The sequence below is a fragment of the Pseudorca crassidens genome, chromosome Y (genome assembly GCF_039906515.1).
Source record: "Pseudorca crassidens isolate mPseCra1 chromosome Y, mPseCra1.hap1, whole genome shotgun sequence".
Classification (NCBI taxonomy): domain Eukaryota; kingdom Metazoa; phylum Chordata; class Mammalia; order Artiodactyla; family Delphinidae; genus Pseudorca; species Pseudorca crassidens.
In genome coordinates, this window is record NC_090318.1 from 1,771,463 (window position 1) to 1,786,716 (window position 15,254).

General features: G+C 52.3%; 1 protein-coding gene across 1 annotated transcript in view; it reads right to left on the reverse strand.

Moving 5' to 3' along the window:
* Positions 1-4,312: 4,312 nt before the first annotated feature.
* LOC137217865 (dehydrogenase/reductase SDR family member on chromosome X-like) overlaps positions 4,313-15,254 on the reverse strand; it is a 193,738-nt gene continuing 182,796 nt past the window's right edge. Inside the window, exon 7 of the mRNA XM_067724857.1 lies at positions 4,313-4,782. Coding sequence (XP_067580958.1) covers positions 4,585-4,782 — 198 coding nt within the window. The 3' untranslated portion in view covers positions 4,313-4,584. The remainder of the gene's footprint in view (positions 4,783-15,254) is intronic.

Here is a 15,254-nt window from a genome sequence, read left to right on the forward strand (position 1 = left end):
AGCCGCCCAGGACACTCTTATACACGACATAATAGTGAGCTGTTTGAATAAGCAGGGTCTTCCACTGGGACCATGCGCCCCCATCTTCACACAGTGATCTGAGCCACGGGCCACCAGGACCCACAAATCGTCTTGTGGCTTCACACCGTAATCATCACCTCCCCTGCAACTGTGATGAAGGGGGACAGGAATCTCTGACCCTCTGGCAGCTCTCTTCCTCGTGCTGGTCCACGGTCCCCGGGAGCCTCCTTGTCACCCTATGGTTCTCCCGGGAAGGGTGTCAGGATGTTTCTTATCCGAGCGGACATCCTGCAGAGTCTGCGCACCTGCAGAAGGGGCCCTGGTTTGTTCCTCTCAGGCCACCACATGAACAGTCCCAGACGCTGCGGTCTCAGCTCTGCCAACCACAGCAGGATGCAGGCAAGGAGGTGAGGACCTCAAACGTACACGTCCTGGTCTCCTGTCCTTTTACACCACCGTCTCCTGGTTGCACGACACAGAACTCATAACATCTTGTTCATCTGTAAGGAAAACATGGTCTCTGGGGTTAGACACCCCTGAGGTTCCCTCCTAAGGGTCAGCAGGAACTCGAAACTGGGTGAGACACCGAGTCTTTCTGAGGCTAAATGCCCACCCATACGACAGGACTTACAAGGCTCCACGTGGCACACAGGGGTCAAAACCAAGGTCAACAAAGTACGGGCCTCGGATAAATCTGACCTCCCCCCTTTTCTGTAAATAAAGGTTTATTAGAACACAGCCACACGTTAGCGTAGTGTGTGTACATGCTTGTGTGTCATATGGAAGAGTTGAGCAGTTGTAATAGATCATAAAGCCCTAAAATATGAAGATATTTATTAACTGGTCCTATATATAAAAAGTTTGCTGACCCGGAAACCCTTTCTATCTATCTGTCTGTCTATCTATCTATCTACCTACCTATCTATCTATGTACCTACCTATCTATCTATCTATCTATCTATCTAGTGTAGTGTGAACCCCACTCTGGAAGAGCTGCTGGCTGTTATTCCAACGCATGAATGTGCTGGGGGCTGACATCAGGTTTGGGGCCTCAGTGGGATTTTGCCAATTGAGGGAATGCATGGTTAGCTGACCAGTGGTCCCTGGTCTTGAAATTCAGGGTGCAGTCTGGCAGGAAACACACAGAGTCCTTTCGCTAGCATTCTAAATGTCTGATCTCTCCATGTTGGAATTTGAGAACCCAAGAGCCATTCTCAGAGAGAGGATTGAGCCTTCCTTGCCTGACTGGTGGGTGAGGCAGGGCGGGCCCGGATGCCCAGGCAAAGGTCCACTAAGCTGCTAGAGATGTTCACATGTGTCAACAACTGTATGAGTTTCTTGTAACAAATCACCATCAAGGTGCTGGTATCTTAAAGCAACTGAAATTTATTCTCTCTCAGTTCTGAAGATGCGGGGCTGCGCTCCCTGAAGAGGCTCCAGGGGAGGGTCCTTCCCGCCTCTTCCAGCTTCTGGGGGCTCCAGGCGTCCCTGGACTTGTGGCCGCATCCCTCCCATCTCTGACTCTGTGGTCACATGACCCCCTCCCTCTTCTGTAATCAGTTCCCCCTCTCCCTGTTTCCAATAAGCAACCTTGTGAGTACATTCGCCCTACCTGGATAAGCTAGGATGGTGTCCCCATCTTAAGACCTTAATGACATCTGCAATGATTCTTTTCCCAATAGGAACACATGTGCAGGTTTCAGGGGTTAGGATGTGGACATGTATCTTGAGAAGCCACCATTCAAGCCACTACAGAGGGAACTGGATGAAACCAGGATGGTCCCACCACTGACCTGTCTCCAAGGCATAGAGGGCGGCCGTCACGCTGCTGAAAGGGTCTGCAGGGTCTGCAGGCCCTGGAAGGCCCACGATGAAACTAGTTCAGGAAGAGCCTGACAGACAGCGATGGGCACCCAGATCCAGGGAAGCACGGGGCACTCGACATGATTGCTGCTACTGCGTTAGTACCGCGGTGTGACGCAGAATCCACGCCCTGCACACGCCTCCGGGAGAGGAGCACGCCCGTGCCCACAGGCGCCCAGGCCCCGTCCCGCAGACCCCATGGAGACAGGCGCCCAGGCCCCGTCCCGCAGACCCCAGCACGCCTGTGCTCACAGGCGCCCAGGCCCCGTCCCGCAGACCCCATGGAGACAGGCGCCCAGGCCCCGTCCCGCAGACCCCAGCACGCCTGTGCTCACAGGCGCCCAGGCCCCGTCCCACAGACCCCAGCACGCCTGTGCCCACAGGCGCCCAGGCCCCGTCCCGCAGACCCCATGGAGACAGGTGCCCAGGCCCCGTCCCGCAGACCCAGCACGCCTGTGCCCACAGGCGCCCAGGCCCCGTCCCGCAGACCCCATGGAGACAGGCGCCCAGGCCCCGTCCCGCAGACCCCAGCACGCCTGTGCTCACAGGCGCCCAGGCCCCGTCCCACAGACCCCAGCACGCCTGTGCCCACAGGCGCCCAGGCCCCGTCCCGCAGACCCCATGGAGACAGGTGCCCAGGCCCCGTCCCGCAGACCCAGCACGCCTGTGCCCACAGGCGCCCAGGCCCCGTCCCGCAGACCCCATGGAGACAGGCGCCCAGGCCCCGTCCCGCAGACCCCAGCACGCCTGTGCTCACAGGCGCCCAGGCCCCGTCCCACAGACCCCAGCACGCCTGTGCCCACAGGCGCCCAGGCCCCGTCCCGCAGACCCCAGCACGCCTGTGCTCACAGGCGCCCAGGCCCCGTCCCACAGACCCCAGCACGCCTGTGCTCACAGGTGCCCAGGCCCCGTCCCTGTCCTACAGACCCCATCACGCCTGTGCCCACAGGCGCCCAGGCCCCGTCCCGCAGACCCCACGGTGACAGGTGCCCAGGCCCCGTCCCGCAGACCCCAGCACGCCTGTGCCCACAGGTGCCCAGGCCCCGTCCCGCAGACCCCACGGTGACAGGTGCCCAGGCCCCGTCCCGCAGACCCCAGCACGCCTGTGCTCACAGGCGCCCAGGCCCCGTCCCGCAGACCCCACGGTGACAGGTGCCCAGGCCCCGTCCCGCAGACCCCAGCACGCCTGTGCCCACAGGTGCCCAGGCCCCGTCCCACAGACCCCATGGAGACAGGTGCCCAGGCCCCGTCCCACAGACCCCACGGTGACAGGTGTCCAGGCCCCGTCCCACAGACCCCATGGTGACAGGTATCCAGGCCCCATCCCTGTCCTACAGACCCCATCACGCCTGTGCTCACAGGCGATGAGGCGAAGGGGCAGGCACCGGGAGGGAGGCTTCATGTGGCCACTGAAGGGCAGGTGGGCAGCAAAGCTGCCATTCCTGGGCTAAGGCCCTCAGCAATGGTGGGGGAATCCCACAGTGACAGGTGTCCAGGCCCCGTCCCGCAGACCCCACGGTGACAGGTGTCCAGGCCCCGTCCCACAGACCCATGGTGACAGGTGTCCAGGCCCTGTCCCTGTGCCACAAACCCCATGGTGACAGGTGTCCAGGCCCCGTCCCACAGACCCATGGTGACAGATGTCCAGGCCCCGTCCCACAGACCCCATGGTGACAGGTGTCCAGGCCCCGTCCCTGTGCCACAAACCCCATGGTGACAGGTGTCCAGGCCCTGTCCTACAGACCCCATGGTGACAGGTGTCCAGGCCCTGTCCCTGTGCCACAGACCCCATGGAGACAGGTGTCCAGGTGCCATCCTACAGACTCCACGGTGACAGGTGTCCAGGTGCCATCCTACAGACTCCATGGTGACAGGTGTCCAGGCTCCATCCTACAGACCCCATGGTGACAGGTGTCCAGGCCCCATCCTACAGATGCCCATGGTGACAGGTGTCCAGGCCCCGTCCCTGTGCCACAGACCCCATAGTGACAGGTGTCCAGGCCCCGTCCCGCAGACCCCACGGTGACAGGTGTCCAGGCCCCCTTTCTTACCCCGTGTCCTACAGAATTCCCTACCCCTCTGTTGAGGGTCTTTCCATGAGTCACGGGGTGAGAGCCCTGATAGATGCCCTAATGGCGGCAGGAAGCCCCTAGGACCTGGTCCCCCTAAAGATGGTGGGGCAGAGGGTTAGGGTGGTCACATGACCCTTGATCAACACACTAAGGAAGGCTCACGTCTCTCCCTTTCCAGGACCCACAAGTCAGAGCCGCACCTCTGGCACAAATTGCGAGTGAGAGAACAGGGGACACAGGACACCCTCAAAGCCACCAGCGCCCAAGAGTCCCAGGCCCCCTTGAAAGTGTTTGTTTCACCCGGATGTTTCTACCCCAGGGTCCTCGGCGCCTCTGTGCTAAGCAAGAACACCACCTGCGTGGCTGGCAGGGTTTAATGACTCAGGGCACCCGGTACAACTGGACACATTGGGGATCACGAGATTCATGGCTGAGGACCAGCTGCTTGGGGTCGCACTCAGCATTCCTCTTCTCCTCAAGTTCTGGCCCAGGGCAAGGAAGCCGACGGGAGACGCTGGGGAGACAGAGCCCCAAGGGCGGGGGATGTGAACGACGCAGACACGTGGTCCAGCACAGACACACCTGCACGCGCCTGGCAGATCACGGTCTCCCCGGCGGGTGGCTAACCCTAGAAGACCTCCTGGGTCACGTCGGCGATGCCCGTCATCTGGCAACTTCTGGCCCACAGCTGTCGCTGAAGCTCCAGGTCGTACGTGACCCCCAGAGACTTGGTCTCTTTCTCGTTGTAAAGATAGCAGCCCCCACGGCCTTCCAGCGCTGGGGTGACCGCCGCGTAGACGGAGGTCCGGGCTCCCTCATCCGGCGTCTGCAGGGAGAAGGAAAGAAGAACAGAAGTCAATTTTCAGAGCAGAGACACGGGGGTCGCCACGCTCACAGACACTGTGGGTGAGACAGCACCTCCGACCTTCTTCCATGGACTCAGGCGCAAAGCCGGGCCGGACACGGTGGGGCAGCCCAGCCTCCATGGGTGCAGGAAGGTGAACCCAAGTGGGCTGTACTTCCACATTGGGTTAATCCATTTCGATAGATGCATACGAAGGCCCCAGTGTAAATACTCAGGTCTCCAACTCTTTTCTAAAAAGTTTATTTTTATTGAAGTAGAGTTGTTTACAACGCGGTGTTCGTTTCTGCTGTATGGCCAACGCCTGATGAAACCGAAATGCTTGCTCGTTGGCTCAGAGCAGATGACGGTTCCGCCTCTGTGTTGAACGCACGACATTTAGCAATTTGAGGTGGAAACGTCGAGACGGCAGAAAGGTTCTTGGTTTCCATGCAGTGAGGAGAGTTACAGCAGGAGAACTGTAAGTTCAAGAAAAAGCTTGAAAGGCTGAGAAGAGATTGAGAAAAGTGGACCTCGGGCAGTAGGAGGGAAGGAGGAAGGTTTGAACGCCAGACACCCTGTGTTTTGGGTTGGGAGCTGGTCCCTGGGCATGGTCAGTGGATTAGAAGAAGACGTGGGGTGGTGGGGTGTATATATATAACTCTGTGTGTGTGTGTGATGGAGTATTACTCAGCCATGGAAAAGAATGACATAATGCCATTTGCAGCAACATGGATGGACCTAGAGATTATCGTACTAAGTGAGGTCAGACAAAGACAAATACCATATGACATCACTTATATGCAGAGTCTAAAAAGTAATACAAATGAACTTATTTATGAAACACAAACAGATTCACAAACAGAAAACAGAGCTACAGATATCAAAGGGGAAACGGGGGCAGGGATAAATTAGGAGTTTGGGACTAACAGACACACACTATTATATGTAAAGGTCCTACTGTACAGCACAGGGAACTATATTCAAAATCTTGTAAGAACCTGTAATTGAAAAGAATCAGAAAAAGAACATATATATATAAAACTGAACCACTTTTCTGTACACCTGAAACACTGTAAATCAACTATAATTTTTTAAAAACTGCAAAAAAAAAAAGAACCAGTGGATTAAAAGAACCAGGCAGAGAAGTTCAAGGGATTAGACCTTGTGGGAAGTGAGGGGCTTTGGGGCTACGATTCAGTGTCCAGAAACCTACATAATCCCCTCATCTTACTGTCATGACGATGACTTTTCAGGAGCTCATCGCACGTAACACACTTTTGGAAATCCGCTGAACGCGCCTAGCCCTGGTCCTTCTCGTGTGCCTCTAAGAGCGTACCATTGTGGGACCCTCAGGTACACACGCAGGCCAGGAAACAACCCCACGGTCACATTTTTCTGGATTCAGACGTGCTCAAAAGGGCTATCTCGGAAGTCGTGATGACAAATATCCCCCGCCACTTACAATCGGGCTGGAGAAGGTTAAGAAGAGAAGTGCAGGGCAAAGCTTCCTTTACTCCACGGAGCCGTCTGACAGGCAGAGAAGCCGCGACTCTGAAGGTATTGTCTGGAAGACCAACACCTCCCCGTGTGATCTCCCAAGAGGGCTGTGTACCCACCTGCCAAAAGCACTGGACATGACAAAGATGGGAAACTGCGGAGGGCAGCCAGGTTAACTGTTCCTTTGATGTTACCGGGTCCCATACTCAAGGAAGCAAGATCCTGGGACTCTACGGTCAAGACATGAGTTGACGAAGACTATCTGGAACATATGGGCGTCTCCCAGGAGGAACCTGAAGGTTTGCAAGAAAGTCCGCAGAGGGGAACACGCGTTACTGGAAAGCCTGTGTTCTCATGTGCTGGGACGGGGTGGGAAGGGGTGGCCATGGGGTCAGGAGGGGTCAGGGGTCACGCCTCTTCAGGAAAAAACATTCATTTCACTGTAGCAACGAGCTCCTTTAGACAGGATTCTACTACTTTTTTATGGAGATAAAGTTATACAATGTTATATACGTCAGTTATAAAGTATAAAGCATATTGATCTGACACGCAGTCTTATGAAGACTCCTAAGTGTTTTGGGGTTTTTTCCCCAAGTGCTGATAGGGGTTTTTTCATCTTATTTTAGGTGCAGTTTCCAACTTTTAGAAACACGTAGGTCACCTATTCCACCAGCCCCAAGTCTCATCCTTGTCAATTTGTCAGTGTTGCTCCGATGCTTTCTCACATCCGGTTTTCTGTATATGCCATTCTTTTCAGATGTATTAAACAAAAATCCTCCAAGAAAAAAGGATTTACTCATTTAAATAGGAGACGCTGCCTGCACGTCGCATGTGCCCCGAGTCTGTTTTCTGGGAATGGAGGTTGGATTTACCTGTCTTCCTGGGGCAGTGGCTAGGACCAGGGTTCTGTTTCCACCTCAACTGTGATTCGATTCTGGTGCTGTCCACCCAGAGGTGGCAAAGCCTCTGCGTGTTTATGGCCTCGGTTCTCCTTAACGGTGCTCACCACACGTCTCTGGGGTCCTCCTGCACTCCGGACCCACTGACTATAGATACTGGGGTACCCAGGACCCCCGCAGGGCTGAGGATTTCCAAGAACGACTCACAGAATCCAAGACGGCATCTCCTTGTGATTCCACTTGTGATAAAATCCAGACCAGGCACAGCCACGTGCAGAGCGTGGGCCGCAGGGTGAGAGCTGGGAGGGTCCCACACATACATTTTCCAGGTGATTTTCCGTTATACATTATCACAAGACAGAGGAACTGCTCTTCCCTTCAGTGGTGTCTGAGACGTTCTTGTTAGGATGGATGTACACCTCCTTGGCCAACAGATCCTTCAATCGGCTCCTGGGACGAGCTTGCTTCGTAAGTCAACCGTCCTCCAGGCCGAGGATTCAGGGGTCCATGCCCGGAAACCCCCTGCCGTGTTTCACCCCCAGAGTGAGTCACCTCCATCAGAAACACCTGCTCTGTTGCAGCCGCAGGCTCCCCCGCTCCTGGGATTTCCCTGGGATGTGTCCAGCCCTCTTTTTAGAGGCTGCTTCTTTTGGGTCCTCCAGCAGGCCGTATCTGGGGGTCCATTTCCCCCACAGGTTGGAAGTCCTCTTGTCTGGGTAACAGTGCTTGTGATCCGCATGTCCAACTAAGACACAAGGATGGCAGTTTCAGAAGGTACTGCCTGTGGTGTGCCGGACATGAGCGTGGGATGCCCAAAGGACACAGCACTGGGCCCAAAATTCAGCTACTGTCAGGAGACGGGATTGCAATGGAAATCTGTTGATCATCCTGTTTCTGAAGGAAAGGGACTTCGAAGCACAGATACCCCCGTGCACACACAGTCACACGCACTCACACATTTACACCCACACACACACACATTCACTTGCACACACATATACCCCCATGCACACACACACATTCACATGCACACACATATACCCCCATGCACACACACATATACACCCATCCACACACACATTCACATGCACACACACGGATTTACATGCACACATTCACATGCACACACATATACCCCATGCATACAGTCACATGCATACACACATATACCCCCATGCACACACACATATACACCCATTCACACACACATTCACGTGCACACACACGGATTTACATGCACACATTCACATGCACACACATATACCCCCATGCACACACACGTATACACCCATCCACACACACATTCACATGCACACACACATATACCCCATGCATAGTCACATGCACACACATATACACCCATCCACACACACTCACATGCACACACACATATACACCCATCCACACACACATTCACACACACATTTACATGCACACATTCACATGCACACACACCCATGCACACATGCATTCACATGTACACACACCCATGCACACATATACACCCATCCACACATTCACACACATATACCCCCATGCAGTCACATGCACACACACCCATACACACAGTCACATGCACTCATACATATACACCCATACACACATTCACATGCACAATCACATGCACACACATTCACATGCACACACATATACCCCATGCACAGTCACATGCACACAGTCACATGCACACACATATACTGCCATGCACACACATTCATAGGCACACACACATACCCTCATGCACACATTCACACACACGTGCATTCACATGCACACACATATACACCCATGCACACAAATACACTTACATGCATGTACACACACTCACCCAGGGTGGCCCTGCCCAGCCAGGTAGTTCTCTGACACAGAAAAGGACAGGAAAAAAAAAGAGCTGTTCTTCGTGCTCACGTATCTCACGGAGAATTAATCTCATCCACTTATCCCACTTAAACACATGATAGATGCTGGGCTAAAAACAGCCACCCCCGAGCATTTGCAGAACATTTCCAAGCCCTGGGCAGATGATAAAGATAGAAGAAATGAGACTTCATTTGTACTTTTTAATTCCTAAATGTTTTGACAGCTCACGAAATGGACGGTTTTATGCATTTCTTCTTCCCGACATCCGATGTCACTGTCCTAACCCTCACCCATCAGGGTGATGGTACATCATGCCTGAGTGAAAGGAAGGAAGTCTGGTAGACGCTGAGATGCACACGTGTGTATAAGCAGGCACACGTGCACTCGGTCACATGCACAACACACACCCCCTCCCACGCCCAACGTTAACTTTGGGACAGTTAGCTACCTCCTCTGGAGGAGGGAGTGGCACCAAAGAATTGCGGGTCCCAGGACCAGGGTTCAATTTCTGCATCACCTCTCGTGACCCAGGAGACCTTGCTAAAGCCACCACTCTCTGTTAGCCTCAGCTTCCTCACCCAGATGCCAGGTGTTTGTGTGGGTGTCCGGCCCCCGACGCTCAGGTTCTGCCACATAGACCTGAGACCAGCAACGTCCATGGCGGGTGGGAGATGCTTCTTAAACAGGTGTCCAGTGAATGCATACGTCCTGCTATGGATGGAATGTGTGCAACCCCCGAGTTCATACACTGAAGCTCTTATCCCCAACGGGGTGCTATTAGGAGATGGAGCCTTTGGGAGGGGATTAGGGTTAGATGAGGTCATGAGGGTGGGGCCCCCAGGATGGGATTAGTGTCCTTAAAAGAAAAGAAGATGCCCCAGAGCTCCCTCTCCACCACGTGAGGACACGGCAAGAAGGCGGCATCTGTAAGCCAGGAAGACAGCCTTGCCAGGGACTAATCTGCCCACACCGTAATCTCAGACTCCCAGCCTCCGAAACCTGGAGAAACAAATGTCTGTTGTTTAAGCTGCCCAGTCTGCAGTGTTCTACTGGGGCAGCCTGAGCTGATGACTACATGTCCCAACTCTGTATTTAAATGAGAATGTCTTCAGGTTATCCAAAAAGCATGAAGAGGAAATAACCAGCACACCTTTCCCCAAAGCCTTTTGAGCTAGAACCCAACAGACAAAAGAGGTCATGGTACTGGTCCAAGCAGCTTCAGTGGGAGCAGCAGAAACTCCTGCAGCACTTACGTGTGCCAGGCGCTGCCCTGAACACCACGAGGGAATCCTTCTGAAGCATCCCCCACCCCCATTCCTAATGATGCCTTCGAAACACGTCTCGGAAACATCCCCGTGGCACCCAGGCTGAGACCCTACGGACACACCTCAGGGTCAATCACCCTTCCATCCCCACCCGCCAGTTCCCCCGTTTCCTGGACAGCCACCACCATGCGCCCCGACTTCCCTGAGTCAGAAACCCCAAATGACCCGAGTCTTTCTTGGTTCACTTTCCACGGGCAACCAGTCAAGAATGCGTGACTTGGTCTCTAGAATCATTTTCAAAACGAACTCCTTCTGCCCCTCTGCACCGGCCTCTAACCAGACCCCAGGCCCATCCCACCACGCCCTCCAGTCCACAGGCTGCTCTGTAGGCTGGGTGCATCTGATCCTACAACATCGCTGTTTTGGGGTTTTTTTTGAAGTACAGTTGATTTACAATGCTGTGCTAATTTCTGCTGCAAAGTGACTCAGTTGTACACATAGAGACACTTTCTTTCTTCATATTCTTTTCCATGATGGTTTATCACAGGATAGAGAAGAGTTCCCTGTGCTCTACAGTAGGACCTTGTTGTTTATCCATTCTATATATAATAGTTGGTATCTGCTAATCCCGAACTCCCACCCATCCCTCCCCCATCTCCCCTCCCCCTTGGCAACCACAACTGTGTTCTGTGTGTCTGTGGGTGTGTTTCTGTTTCGTAGATAGGTTCATTTGTGCCATATTTTAGATTCCACATGTAAGTGAGATCACATGGCATTTGTCTTTCTCTGTGTGACTTACTTCACTTAGTACGATCATCTCCAGGTCCTTCCATGTTGCTGCAAGTGGCATTATTCTATTCATTTTCATGGCTGAGTAATATTCCATTGTATACATGTACCACACCTTCTTTACCCATTCACCTGTTGATGGACATTTGGGTGGCTTCCATGTCTTGGCTATTGTAAACAGTGCTGCTAGGAACACTGGGGTGCACGTATCTTTCTGAATTAGAGTTTTGTCTGGATATATGTCCAGGAGTGGGATTGCTAGATCATATGGTAGTTCTATTTTTAGTTTTCTGAGGAATCTCCATACTGTTTTCCATAGTGGCTGCACCAACTTACATTCCCCCCAACAGTGTAGGAGGGTTCCCTTCTTCTCCACACCCTCTCCAGCATTTGTTATTTGTAGACTTTTTAACGATGGTCATTCTGACCAGTGTGAGGTGATACCTCACTGTAGTATCGATTTGCATTTCTCTAATAATTAGTGATGTTGAGTATCTTCTTGTGTGCCTACTGGCCATCTGTAATAACACCACTATTGACATCCGTTATCGGGCGTCCTGGGAAGAGGTCCAGACCCAACATCTAAGACACTCACTGGGGCTGGGACCAGTTGTCCTGGGGAGAATGGAGATGGGGGTAGCTCACACCATTTGTGGGGATCTGGGGTTCTGATGAGGGACCCAGCAGACAAGGGAGAAATGACAGTATGGCCACCCTCATCTTGAGCTATTTCTGCATCACTGATGGTCCCAGCCTGGTTCAGGCTCCTTGGACCTTAGCCCAGCCTTCAACCCTCTCCAAGGGCTGCATCTTTTGTGTCCTGCGTCCACTGCAAGGGCAGATCATTGACACCGTCCTCCTCCTTTCAGCACTCATGAAGATTGCTGAGGAAGGGAGTACCCACTGCCTGGTACGATGTTGGGACATACCTCCCGATGCCCTACTAACTGTCTTCACAGCTCTGTGCAGAGAGATGTCACGAGTCTGAAGGACATCACGCCCTAACCCCCTGCTCCATGCCTCCTAGGGAATCCCATCTGAGGTGATGTGATCTTTTTTTTTTTTCCTAAGGTGTATAGAAAATGGGAGATGTTATTTATCCCAGAGGGAGCACTGTTTAGAGCATCTTCCTGTCTATTCAGAATCCGATATGCATTTCCCAGCACACGGCACCCAGGAAACACACTCCATCATGCCTGGTGCGTGACGTGCACCATCCTCAGATCACGGTATCGGAAGGACAAGGATGTTTCCTGAAAGCTTGTCACCTTTGCTTCGATCAAGGACCCTACAGCGGATTTCTGAAAGACTTTATTTAGACTATACTATAAACTGTGAATTTTAATATATGTTCATTCATAAAACCGAATCGTTTCTAATGTTAAAAAAAAAATCCCTCCACGTTCCCCTCGGTAAACTGGGGGCAGGATTCGTGCCCGCCCCGTGGTCTTGGAATACAGATTAAACACGCCGATGTTTACAAAGTGCTGTGCGACATCCAGCACGTCGTGGGCGTCATCTGGGCGTTTCTAAGACGTGCGTCAAAGGTCTCATCAGGACGGGAGGGGCTGATGCTTCAAGAAGGATTCCCTCGTGGCGTCCGGGGCAGCGCCCGGCACAGGTAGGTGACGCAGGCGCCCACCTGAGAGGTGAGTCTTATCAACGTGCCCCAGAAAGGCAGGATCTGAAGGCAAGGAGCTTAAAAAGCCACAAGGTGATGGTCTGGACACTTGAGATCTAAGGAGAGAGGAGAGTGTCTGAATTTCCTCTGGGGGCTCTTGGGAATCATCACAAAATCGTGGCTCAAAACAGCACAAAGGTATCATCTTCTTCAAATCCTAAGAGGTCGGGAGCATACAGTGGATCTGGGCGAAAATCCAGGTGCGGGCAGCGCTGTATTCCTTCTCGAGGTGTCGTGGGGAGAGTGTTTCCTTGCCTCTTTCAGCTCTGAGAGGCCACTGCATCCCCTGGCCCGTGGTCCTCTGTTCCACCTTCAAAGCCAGGAAGCCATGACCTCTGCTTCTGCCGTCACTTCTCCCTCTCTGACCCTCAGCCCCCCAGCCTCTCTTATGAGGACCCCTGTGATGACCTTGGGCTTCCCCTGGGTCACCCAGCATCTCCGGCGAGAGGCTGACCTCCAAGGAGCCTGGAGTCATGGATGGCGGGTCCCTATGACATGATGGAATGTCAACTGGGGGTGTCACATGTCTTAAGCTGCTGGGACAGCGTGCTTGCACCTGGATGCTTGGTCCCCGACAACGGAGCAGCTCAGGACGCAGAGGTGAGACAGAAGGCTCCCTGGACGTGTGTCCCTGAGGTGCTTAACCAGGCCTCTCAGCCGCTGAGCGCATCCATCCAAGAACCAGACTTTCCGATCCGTCTTCACTGGACAGATTTCGATGCGTGGTGAAGGGAACCAACCACGGCCAGCCACATATGTTATTCTGACAAGGGCACACTGCACAGGGGAGATGTGATCGTTTGTAATTGGAGACCTGATAAAGGGAATTTCAAAGGGCTTATTGGACAGGAGCCCCGACCAGGGGACCAGAGGTAGTCAGCATTGAAAATCGTGGTACAATTTTTTCGTGGTACGCGTTGACCTTGAGGGGGTGCGGGAAGGCAGCCAGGATGACACCCCCAAATGCAAGGGTCCGACGGCCTCTGGGAGATGCAGGTTTTTCTGTATCGGAGCTAGATTTGATTTATGATGCTACTAACTGCTTCCTAGACGCCTGAAGGGCACTCACTCCCTCTGAAGACCTTCCCTGACCCTACGGCACAGACAAATGGAATGGTCTTGACTTGCTTGTAGAAAGAACCAATTAAGCCTCTTATCTTTATGAATGTAGCAACCTGCTGGGTTGTTTCAAGGTACTAACTGGTTTACCCAGGGGACCGGCTCTGAATTTGGAATCAAGTCCACGGCTTTTGATAACATGTAGAATAGAGGTTTCGGAGTGATAGAAAAGAATGCCATTAAATGACATAAAGGGACATAAAGACACATAAATCCTCTACACTCCCCCCCGGGCCCCCAGGGACTGAGGGCACACCCTTGAAGACTTCACACAATGCATGCACACACACGTACGTGTAACGAAATAATATGTATAATGATGACATACAATCATTACAAAGGTGACATCAGAGCCTGCCACTGTCCTACAACTTTTTTCTTTTTACAACTCACATCACTTTTGCTTTATTACCATGGTAACAAATAGGCTTCCACTATGGAATGCTACAGTTTCCATAATTTCCTCTCTTATATATAAAAGCACCATTACTCAGTGCCCTGTGGTTGCACTTTTAAACCCAAATGTGCGTGTGATGATCAAAAGATTTTTTAAAAATGATTCGCAGGTGCAAGCTTCACCTCCATGTTCGACCACAAAGAAAGAACACCACGTACTCTCTCGGGATGTACAGGGATTCCTGGAGGAATAGGGAGTATGTCGAAGCGTGGATGTTTTGCTAGCGAAAGAACGTAAAATTTGAAAAATTTTAACATCCTTTGCTTGAGAATTGAGAGACTAAAAGGTGAGCTGAGAAGAAGCAAACTGAAAAGAGTTAATGAAGGTCTAAACGGAGCCCAGGGGAGTAGCTGACTTCATTCAACTGGAATCAGGAGCATTCCCGAGCTGGAGGAAAGAGGTTTAGTAAAAACACATCAAGTCTAACACTGGAAACAGACGATTCTATCGATAGGAGGATGCTGCCAGAACTAACCACAGAAGAGGAAGAAACCCTCAAGCAAGCAACAAGCATGGAAGGCATTTTGAAAGCGGACTTAGAATTCCTTTTCTGAAAACTCCCAAACCCTGAGAGTTTTCAAAGGGAATCGTTCCACTTTTCAAAAGCTTCTCATGACAATTAGACTATTCCGAGCAAAAGGGCAGGAAATAGAAAGCTTCTTAATTCTCTCTCTCTTTTCTTTTTCTTTTTTTTTAAACAAATCATCAAAACTTTACCATCCACACTTGTCAAAAAACAGCACAGAAAGGGGATCTCCAGCTCCAGGATAAATATCACTAAGCAAGTGCGCAGTGAAGTCGCTGGGGAACAGAATCCCACAGAATGAGGCTCCACGACGGTCAGAATCATTCGAGAAATAAAGACCACCCCTTCTAGGGAATGTACT